Consider the following 11,732-nt stretch of genomic DNA (forward strand, 5'->3'; position numbering starts at 1 on the left):
ATGCATTAAATCGAGTAATCATTAGAGTAATTTGATGCGAACTACTTGATTCACCCCTATTTAGTGTTAAACAAAGGAAATAAATGGTATTTAGTGATGAATATATATATCTACTAATATCCTTAATGGATTAGATAGTAATTTCATGTAATTTCATGGATTAGATGGGCAATTCTAAGTGTATTCTTCCTAAATCGAGTGATCATTAGAGTGTTTTGATGTGAAGTACTTAATTCAATCATATTTAGTGATAAACAAATGAATTCAATGTTATTCAGTATAAACAAAGGAGTTCAATGTGATCAATATCGTGAATATGTTGCAACAATAGAGGAGCTGTTGAACATATGAGATACCTGCTACAACATATGAGTAAGTTGTTGCAATATATGAGATATTTGCTGCAACATATAAGTAAGTTGTTGCAACATATGAGATACCTGCTGCAACATATGAGTAAGTTGTTGCAACATATGAGATACCTGCTGCAACATATAAGTAAGTTGTTGCAATAATTCAAATCTGTTGCAACAACTAAGCAACTTGCTTAAACATCTGATCCATCTGTTGAAACAGATTAATAACTTGTTGCAACTTCTTCAACAAGTGTATGATCTGTTGCAACAATTAACTCATATGTTGCGACAAATTTTTTAGTTTTTGCAATAATTTAAGCCATTGTTTGATTTTCTCCAACAAGATGAATAATTTGTTGCAACAACTAAGCAACTTGTTTAAAAAGATTAGTAACTTGTTGAAACAAATTAGTAACTTGTTGAAACAAATTAGTAACTTATTGCAACTTCTTCAACAACTGCATGCATCTGTTGCAATAATTAGTAAGCAAAATAAATAAGTTCATAAACAGAAATTGTTCAACAGCCACCTTGGTTGCAAATACCACAACTAATCAAAATAAATAATTTCATAAACATCATTCACAAATAACATAAAGGACAAAAAAAAAAAAACATAGAAATTGTTCAACAACAACCTTGGCTCCAAATACCACAACTTAAGTAATAATTTGTTCAGCAACTGCCTTCTAAGGTGTAGCAGATTTCCTTGATCTACTCCATCTCCTTTATTTCCATCATCAGTTTCTTCATCTTCTAGTTCTTCTTCACTTTCTTCATTTGTATCTACTGCTTCTTTGCTCTGTTCTTCATCTCTTTCTAAGGATTGATTGTCAGTTTGTCTGTTCAATTTGACTATATCTTTCCTCAACATTTGCTGATTCATAAATAAATTGTCTACTTGTTGCAACACGTGTAGAAATTGTTGCAACAACTACAAATCTGTTGGATATCTTCTACAAACAGAACCAAATAACTGAAGTTATGTCCAACAGATTTGTAGTTGTTGCAACAGATTGTCTACTTGTTGCAACAAGTGTAGAACTTGTTGCAATAACTACAAATCTGTTGGATATCTTCTACCAACAAAACCAAATAACTGAAGCTATGTCCAACAGATTTGTAGTTGTTGCAACAGATTGTCTACTTGTTGCAACAAGTGTAGAACTTGTTGCAACAACTACAAATCTGTAGGATATCTTCTACAAAAAAAACTAAATAACTGAAGTTATGTCCAACAGATTTGTAGTTGTTGCAACAGATTGTCTACTTGTTACAACAAGTGTAGAACTTGTTGCAACAACTACAAATCTATAGGATATCTTCTACAAAAAAAAAAAAAAAAAACTAAATAACTGAAGCTATGTCCAACAGATTTGTAGTTGTTGCAACAGATAGTCTACTTGTTACAACAAGTGTAGAACTTGTTGCAACAACTACAAATCTGTTAGATATCTTTTACAAACAGAAGCAAATAACTGAAGTTATGTCCAACAGATTAGTGAGTCGTTGCAACAGATTGTCTACTAGTAGAAATTGTTGCAATAACTACAAATCTGTTGGTTATCTTCTACAAATAGAATCAGATAAATACCAGGACAAGAACAAAAAAACTATCTGTTGAATATATTTTCCTAAACCCTGAACCATACCAAACAACAACAGAAAAACCATCTATTCAATAGAAACTTTTCCTAAACCCAAAAAAAAATAAATCAAAACTTCCTTTCAAAAAATTTTTTGGAGGGGGATGGGGTGAGGGGGGAAGGGGGGGGGGGGGGGGGGGGGGGAAAACCAAAAATAAACACTTTCCAATACTTTTCTTTAAAACAATTTTTTTTTTGGGGTGGGTGGGGGAAGTAAGAAACCAAAAAAAAAAAAAATCAAAACTTCATTTTGTTGTGGGTGGGGGAAGTAAGAAACCAAAAAAAAAAAATTCAAAACTTCTTTTCAAGAAAAAATATTTTTTTGGGGGGGTTGGGGGGGGGGGGTGGTTGGTGGTGCAAAAAAACAAAAAATTTCAATACTTCTTTTTTTAAAACAATTTTTTTTTTTGGAAGGGTGAGGGGTGCAAAAGAAAAACTTTTCAAACTTTTTTTTGTGGGGGGAGGGGTGGGAGGAGGAGGAGTGGGGACCGGTAAATTTTTTTTTGGGGGGGGGGGGGGGCTGAAAAAACAAATAAAGAAAATCAATACTTTTAAATTTTTTTTTGGGGGGGGGGGGGCTGCTGGTGAAAAAGCAAATAAAATAACAAAACTTAAAAAAAAAAAAATTGGGCCGGAGGGGAGAGGGGGGGGGGGGGGGGGCGAGGGGTGGGGTGGGTGAGGGGTGGAAGGAAGAAGAGTGGGGATTGGTAAAAAAAGAAAAATCAAAACTTTTTTTAACAAAAAAAAATTTAGGGGTGGGAAGGGGGAGGGGGTGATTGCGCGAGGCGAGGGTTGGGAGGAGGAGGGGGGGGGGGGGGTGATAAAACAAATAAAGATTTTTTTTTTTTTTTAAAACAATTTCTTTTTTTAAAAAATTGGGCCAGGGTGGTGGGGGGGTGTGTAGGGGTGGAGGAGGAGAAGGGGGTGCTGGTGAAAAAGCAAATAAAAAATATCAAAACTTTTTTTTAAATTTTTTTTTTTTGGTGGGGAGGGCGGGCGGCGAGGGTGGGGCTACGGAGGGGTGGGAGGAGGAGAAGGGGGGCTGGTAAATTTTTTTTGGATTAAGTTGGGATCTTTTTGTATTTTATAAAAGATTAAGAAGTTTGAAAAAAATACATTTTGAACCCAATCTTCTTAATCTCAAATTTAATTGGATTTTGATTTAATGTGATCCCCACAAATCACTTATACTAATTTCACAACTAAAAGTCACCTTTTCTTTGACACCCTTGTCTAATTTTCACAGTATGGCCAAACCCGGTTATCATTTCTTAGCGCGATTCTCCGGTTCAATCACTCATTCGCAGTCCAAGGCACGTCTCTTACATTCATTTTTGGGTTACTTCTTGTTGTTGTTTTCCCATGTTCATTCATTCATATTTATTGGTGAAACAAACAGATGGAGGGGGATAATTCTTATATGTTTGGACCATACAAGATTGACAATAAACAAGTGTTCTACTCTACTCATTTGTCTTATGCCTTGGTCAACCTCCGCCCTCTTCTTCCTGGTATTTCTCACCTGCCTTTCTTTCTCTACTCTCCTATTTTTCTTAGTTTGTTATCTGGGATCTCCCCCCTTCTTAATTACTACAGTAATAAGCCAAGTTTTACCTGTTATTTTTTGCCGAAGATTTCATGACTAGGGGTTGCATCATTTCTTGGTAGGATTCCAAAATATCATCTTTTGAGCTGTAATACCAAACGGGTATTCAGAAATTTTATTGGTTTCCCCTAATCTTTAGTGGTGCTTTAGTTGTGATAGGAGACATAGTTTTCAATTAACATGATGCTAAAACTATATGAGGCTAGGAGGCTTTATACATTGAAGGAGTGATGCCTTCAGAAGGTGTACTCAACAACACATAACAATTAGCACCAATAATTTGGATGGTTGGAAAATTAAAGGGAAAAAGACACGAGAATAATATTCATGATTATGCCTGATGATGATGAAAGTTGGACTGCATAATTAGCAAAGTGATAGCACAGTGACTGCATGTTTATTGGTTTTTGCTATTCCATCCCCAGACACATGCAATGCCACATACTTCAAGCATGAATACTAGCTGCTGGACCACTTTTTTTATTTTTTTTTAACTGAAAGCAAATAACCAACATCATAGTAGGAAAATGAACTCTGTCATGACTTTGGACATAAGACAATTTTTAGTGCTTGATCCAATGGTTATATATTAGCTGCTAGTCTAGACTAAGGTCTCGCTTGCACCACTTCTACTGTCATAGTCTGGTAATTCGTCAGAACCAAAACTTCTTAGGATGTGGAATCAATAGAAATTATGTTGATTCTGCCATTTTTATACAAAAATCTTCTCCGAACAAGACAAACACCTCGAACAGATTCTCATTCTATGCTCAGTGCTTCCCTTCTGCTACTTCATATTTCAATTCATTCTTCTGTTCTTTGTATATCCTTATGATAGTCCCTTGGTACTTTGTGATATTTATTCGTATTTCTCATGTATCTGGAAAAAACCTTTATAGTGTCATCATTTTCCCTTTTCAGTTCTCGCATGAATACCATCTATTGACTCCCTTTTCTTGTCATGCAGGTCATATCCTTGTCCACTCTGTAATTGAACGGTTTTTGGAGATCCATTAAATATTATGTGAATATAGTCATTGTGATGATATTGAGGATGCTAGAATGTGGTGATTCTTCATCTCCTCAATTTACTTTTAGTATGATTCTGTCCAGTCACTCTATGCTAAAATATTTCTTTTAATGCAAGACACATATGTATTTGGATGTATATGTGCAAATAAAATAAAATATGCCTCTGATATCAGTTTAGAAAGTCCAGCACTCTTCTCAATCAGTTAGTTAGTCCATCAACTATGCTTAATTGAATCCTTATTATCGAGTCCGTTCTGTTTAGGTGCATTTTATTCCATACTAAGTACGTACATAATATGTGTTTTAAGGAAAATCAAAGTGTTTTTTTTTTGTTTGTTTTTCAAATTAGAGGTCCTCTTTTCTTAAAATAAAAAAGTTGAATATTTTCTAAATCTCACAGTTATCCTTGCTCGGAACTACAAATCACAACCATAATAAAGTGACCCATGAAAAATACCAATCCCAATGTAAATGTAACAAGAACAATCAAGCAGTTTTTGCTTCCGTTCTGCTTTGTTCTTATAATACACTGATTCGCAGAGGTTTAGATTTTCTTAGACAGTTTTCCTCTATGTGATTTGAGGTCTACCTCGTTTGTTCTAAAACAGCTTCAGTCATTATATTGTTGTACATATAGACCGATGCATATAAGGTCTGTGAAGAAGAAGATCATAGCTAAACTATCTCAAGTGACCTCTTATTTCATCTTTAGTATGTGCTACTTACACTCTCTGTCTTATGTGGTCATTTTCTAATCTTAGCCGAATGTTGTATATTGCATGTCGATCTTAATATCCACGTCTTGTGGATGTGTTGAGCTTTAGGGCCCAAGATTCATTCAAATGCAGCATTTCTACATTTACGACCATTCTATAGTAGTTGCCTTTCATCTTATTGTGCATCTTCGTGTCTCTAAGTGATTCCATACAGTGTTGTCAAAGGTGCGCTTAAAGCGCGCTTAAGCCCTGAAGCGAGGCTCAAACCATGTTGAACCCTTCGCCTCACTTTATGTGCGCTTCATTGTCATCATTAAGGCTCTAAGACATACTTTTCATTGCCAATGAGCCTCTCTTGAAAGGGTGACACTAGATAATTCATATTTCACTTTATCGTAATATTTTTACAATTCCTTTGTCCATATGACTGTTATTCATGCTTATTATTATTAGTCTTGGACTAAACATATATAGATTTGTATTTTGCACCATTGCGCCTTTTTTCATTAAAGCCCACGCTTTATTTACACTTTGCGCTTAAAGCCCCAGCTGACCTTAGAGCTTTTTTGCGCTTTTCGCTTTTGATAACACCGATTCCATAGCACTCCTCTCTTTTCTTTCAGATATCATTTTCTAATTTCATGTCTCACATTTAATCTTACTTGATTAAAAAAAAAGTGTTACATTTAATCTATCTGGCTATTATCATGAAAGATTAGCCTAAATATTTGAATTGTCTTCACTTAGATACTATAATCCCGTCTAATCTCACTTCACCTACATTCTTCTTTTTTGAAATTGTAATGAAAAAATTAACTTCACCTAGTCAATAATGTGGTCTTACTTTTACTTATTCCAGAACTCTTACTTTCTAGAATACTTCTCCATATCTCCAACTTTTGGTCAACTATTTCTCTAGTTTCGTCAATTAGCACAATATCGTTGTAAAGAGCATGCACCATGTAATTGTAACCTCATCCTATATGCTATTGATTAGTTCATTTATAACTAGGTAAACAAGTATGAGCTCAATGCGGACCCCTGGTATAAATCCACCCCTTGAGAGAAATTCTTTTGTCTCTCTTCTCACTGTTCCATCACTTTTGCACACTCTTTTGTATATCCTTTTTGAGTTTTGTGCATTTGATATGAATTTCTTTCTTCTCAAGCGCCAACTAAAGGTCTTTTCTTCACACCGTATGAGATGCTTTCTCCATCTCTAGTTTAATGAATATCTTGTGGAGATCCTTTTTCCGATCTTTATAAATTTCGTTCAATCCTTTTTGCAAAACTCTGAACTTTGTTATAAATCTACCATGCGTAAATGCAAATTGGTTCTTCATCATCTTTGTATTTTCCCTAAATCTATGATCTATCACTCTTTTCCAATGCTTCATGATAGGAACCATACACCTAATACCACATTAGTTCGCAACTCTTTGTTTTGTATATGTTGGAAAAAAGTACTAGTCTTCCACTTATTTGAATCTTCCCACACTTTGGTAAATGGGCAGCCCGGTGCACAAAGCATCCCGCGTTAGCAGGGTCCGGGGATACTAGTATAACATTAAATAGCCTCGTTTGTCTTACTAGTCTACAGAGATACCATGTGGAACACATACTTTTCTAACTCTCATATTATTCATAGTATCTTTTACTTTGGTAGACCTAATTCTACCAAGAGTAGTTAAGGTTTATGCCATGAATATATCAACAACAATTACGCCTCAGTTCCAAACAAGTTGCGGTTGGCTATATGAATCCCCATTTCTTCATTTAAGCTCATATCATATCATCATCATACTAAATAAAATAGAAGTGAAAAATAAGCTAAAAATATGTATAAATAATAATAATAATAATAATAATAATAATAATAATAATAATAGAACTCAATGACTTCAGACCTATTAGCTTAATAGGTGGAGTATACAAAATCATTGCCAAGCTACTGGCAGACAGACTGAAAAAGGTTATCCACAAACTGGTGGATAGATAGCAAAGGGCTTTCATAAAAGGGAGATAGATTATGGATGCGATTCTTATAGCTAATGAATGTGTGGATTCCAGGCAGAGAAGTAAAAAACCAGGCATTCTATGCAAACTTGACATCCAAAAAGCTTATGATCATTTGAACTGGAGCTTCCTGATCAAGATGCTGGAGCAGATGGGCTTTGGTACTAGATGGATTAAACAGTGCATCAGCACAGTAAAATTCTCAGTTTTGGTCAATAGAACTCCTTGTGGTTTCTTTCCTTCTCAAAGGGGATTGAGACAGGGGGTCCCTTTATCCCCTTTCCTATTCATTCTTGCAATGGAAGGGATGAGCAACATGTTAAACACGCACAGGAGAGAGGATGGATAAGGGGATTCCAGGTGGGAGAAGGAAACAATTTAGAGATCACACATCTACAGTATGCAGATGACACCTTAGTATTTTGTGATGCAGAGGAAAATGGTATGCTAATGCTAAGGGTTATCGTCATCATCTTTGAAGCAGTTTCCGGATTACACATCAATTGGGGGAAAAGTTTCATCTATCCTATAAATGAGGTGCCAGGATTGGAGAGGTTAGCTGAGAAGCTTGGAGGCAGAGTGGGGGAACTCCCAACCATTTACTTGGGCATGCCTTTGGGAGCTAAAAGCAAATCCAAAGGGATATGGAATGGGGTTTTAGAGAAATGTGAGAAAAGACTGTCCAACTGGAAAAGTCAGTACCTTTCTCTTGGGGGTAGACTGACTATGGTCAACAGTGTGTTAGATGCTTTACCATCTTACATGATGTCCATCTTTCCAACACCTGTCAATGTGATTAAAAGGATTGACATGCTTAGAAGGAACTTTTTCTGGCAAGGCACTGAAGACAAGAAAAAGATACATCTAGTCAAGTGGGAAGAATTGACAATTAGCAAGAAGGTAGGAGGAGTGGGTATTAGAGACATGAAGATCCAGAACCAAAGCTTAATGATGAAATGGTTATGGAAATTTGCTACAGAAGAGAACATGCTCTGGAAAGATGTCATCACTGTTAAATATGGAATGGAAGATAACTGGACAACAAACATGGTAACTATACCATACAGTTGCACTGTTTGGAGAGCAATCAGGAACTTGTGGCCTATTATGCTAGCAAGGATCAGATGTAAGGTTGGGAATGGGTTAAAGGTTTCATTTTGGATTGATAAGTGGATTGATAGTACAACCCTGAAACAGTTGTACCCTGATCTATTTGTTCTTTGTCAATTGCAACAAGCCACTGTTGCTGAGATATGGACTGGACAGGGATGGAACTTGAATCTGAGAAGAAACTTGAATGATTGGGAGATAGAGAGGATAGCAGCATTTCATAATACAATGGCCACTTTCAACAATTTGACAGGAGAAAGAGACTCAATAGAATGGCAGAAGGACAGCAAAGGAATTTTCTCAGTTAATTCAGCTTATAAGGACCTGAACGCCTCAACTATGCAGGAGGGTGACTGGCCCTGGCCCTGGAAGATGATCTGGAGGACAAAAGTTCCATACGAAGTGAACTGCTTCAACTGGCTCTTGGCAAAAGAAGCAATACTGACTCATGACAACTTGTAAAAAAGAGGTTTCCATCTATGCTCAAGGTGTTTCTTATGTGGGGAACAAAATGAGACAATCAACCATCTCTTTTTACACTGCAAATGGACAGAACAACTATGGAAGATGTTCATCAGCCTGAGGAAGATCAAGTGGGTGAAACCTGGGAACATTAAAGGAGTTCTAAACAGTTGGAATAGGGATGGAAATGCAACAAAGGAGGAGGAGAGATGGAGGATTGTCCCATCATGCATATGGTGGACTTTATGGAATGAAAGGAATCAGAGGTGCTTTGAGAGCAAACAATGTTGTCTACAGAAGTTCAAGATGAATTGTCTAAGTCTTTTTTACTTTTGGTGTAAACAGGTAGTTTTAGTACAAACAGAAGATATTTTTGATGTTTTGGAATTACTGTAAGAGGAAGATCATGTAAGGAACAAGCTGTAAGATGTAACTTTTTGAAGGGGGACTACACATTTGGATGTAGTATACCTGTGGATATATAGATTAACTGTTACCATTTTCAAAAAAAATAAAAAATATTAGAAGTTCTCTAACAAGTCTAAAATCTGTCCTCAATTATATAATCTATCCTCGTGATTTATGTTGAGAAATTGATTGAAATAACATCTTCATCTCTCTTTGACTCGCCAGCTTTGATCAAAGTTTGTTGGCAGTTGTATTTACACTTAACTTGGTTCACTCCTTTACACCTCTTCCCTTTTAGTTGTGCTACTTTCCTACTCGTAGATGCAGAAAAGACATCCAAAAAGCTAGCTATGATATATGAATTAAACTTGATTGCTTTGTAAATTCTTAAGGACATGTGTTGTCTGATAAATACTAATTTATGTAAACTCTGCAATACAGAAGAGTTGGCTCCCAGTACTGGAGCATGAAAGTTTGTAACCAGATAAAGATAGTGTTATTTGCTGTAGCCAGCATGTTCCTCTGTATAGTTCCAATTTTATTGGCTGTCCCCTAAGGGAGTGCTGTAGCCTGTATGATTCCTTTCATAGACTCGTCCTTCCTATGCAATTAATAAACTTTCAAAGACTGTCGTATGAGGTTCATATTTCTTGAATTATGAATATACATTTAAGAACGAATTGTTGTCTGTTGGAAATGATGCTAGTTCCACTCTTTTGAAATATCTGTAACTTCAATTTTCTCCCACCAATGTAATAGGTTCTGTTTTGTGCTTTATTGACTTTTGCACACAGAATAATCTACATCATATTAGTTTCTTAAAAAGTTCTCTGCTCTTCGTTTCCATTGACCTAGGGCACTAGGGATGGCATGAGGTGTCCTTCTTGTAAACTTTTTGCTAATATGGTTGGATCCTCAGTTGTCTCAAAACTTAATAAGTGGTCTCCTTAACCAAATATACATGTGCTTGTCTGCCCAAGACGTGAAGTACAGCGCTTTGCTGAGCTTACTGCTGATGAGACTAGTGACTTGTGGCTTACAGCACAAAAAGTTGGCAAGCAACTTGAGTCATACCACAAGGCATCTTCTCTGACATTTGCGATCCAAGTAAGTAGGCTCTGTTCTTATAGATCTGTTGTTATCCTTAACCATAATATAGCTGTATGTCTGCAAAAAGGACTACAGAACCTGATATACTCAAATTTTCGAAAAGATAGTAAATGCAGAATTTGATATTGTGTTCTCATCAATGTAGAAATAAAATGGATATCCAAGTTTTCACTATGTTGGAATTTTACTTATTTTGTTATCATTTGTTTTTGTTTTTTTGGCCTATTTCTCTGCTTGGAAAGCTGGTCGTAAGTTCTTTGCTTCTGTTAATATCTCAGGATGGACCCCAGGCGGGACAAACAGTTCCTCATGTTCATATTCACATCATCCCGTGCAAAAGTGGTGATTTTGAAAAGAATGATGAGATTTATGATGCTGTAAGATTCAAATATCCGCTACTGATTACTCATACTTAGTTGGCTGGATTTGAAACACAAATTTTATTAATCTTTTGCGTTCATGCAGCTGGACGTGAAGGAGAAGGAGATGAAGCAGTCACTTGATTTGGACAAGGAAAGGAAAGACAGAGGCATTGAGGAGATGGCTGAAGAGGCAGATGAATATAGAAAACTTTTCTAGTGAAGAGGCATACATCATCTCATTACTCTCTTTAGAGCTCCAGCTGTTGCCTAACTGCTCTATTGATCACCAGCTATTGTGTGGATCTAACATTTGGATTTCTTATAAACTATGTAATGACATTCTGCTTTCACAGGAAGGAATTCCCATATGAGAAGGGAATTTTACTGATATAACTGATGCTGTTGCTGTTTTCTCCTACACAAACTCGTTTCGTTTTTATTAAATGCTCTTTTGTTTGGATGAACCACTTTTCTGAAAGCTGTTGGCTATTCGGGTGGCTGTTCCAGAACACTATACCACTATTTTTCAGTGACAGCCTGAATAGAAGCCTCGAAATAACTTGAAGGGGGTGTAACACTGGAGAATTGAACCTCAATTCAGCTCTGGATAGCAAAAATATGAGTTCAGGGAATCCTCGGGATAATTGAAGGTGTTTTTACCCTAAACCTCAATTCTGCTTTGGAGTTCGGATAGGCAAATGAGTTCGTGGACGGACTACACTACAGAAGAATATGTCTGCCACGGATCATAAAATAAATATGAGACAAAAGATAACTAAAATATATATTTCTAGGCGTTGATCAGATTGCTTCTGATATATACAGAGAACAATGTAGATGGAAGAAAGAGTGAATATTTTGGAACTGGTAGAAGGAGAAGAAGTTATTAGGGGGGTTATTAAGGTGAG

General features: G+C 36.2%; 1 protein-coding gene across 1 annotated transcript; it reads left to right on the forward strand.

The window, feature by feature from the left end:
* The first annotated feature begins 3,168 nt into the window (after positions 1 to 3,168).
* Positions 3,169 to 11,288, forward strand: LOC132633243 (bifunctional bis(5'-adenosyl)-triphosphatase/adenylylsulfatase FHIT-like). The gene is made up of 5 exons (XM_060349520.1): positions 3,169 to 3,315; positions 3,402 to 3,515; positions 10,313 to 10,459; positions 10,741 to 10,839; positions 10,928 to 11,288. The coding sequence occupies exons 1-5, from the start codon at positions 3,250 to 3,252 to the stop codon at positions 11,039 to 11,041; spliced, it is 540 nt and encodes a 179-aa protein (XP_060205503.1). The 5' UTR covers positions 3,169 to 3,249; the 3' UTR covers positions 11,042 to 11,288.
* The last annotated feature ends 444 nt before the right edge of the window (positions 11,289 to 11,732 follow it).

Source organism: Lycium barbarum, chromosome 3, assembly GCF_019175385.1.
Source record: "Lycium barbarum isolate Lr01 chromosome 3, ASM1917538v2, whole genome shotgun sequence".
NCBI classification, from domain to species: Eukaryota; Viridiplantae; Streptophyta; class Magnoliopsida; order Solanales; family Solanaceae; genus Lycium; species Lycium barbarum.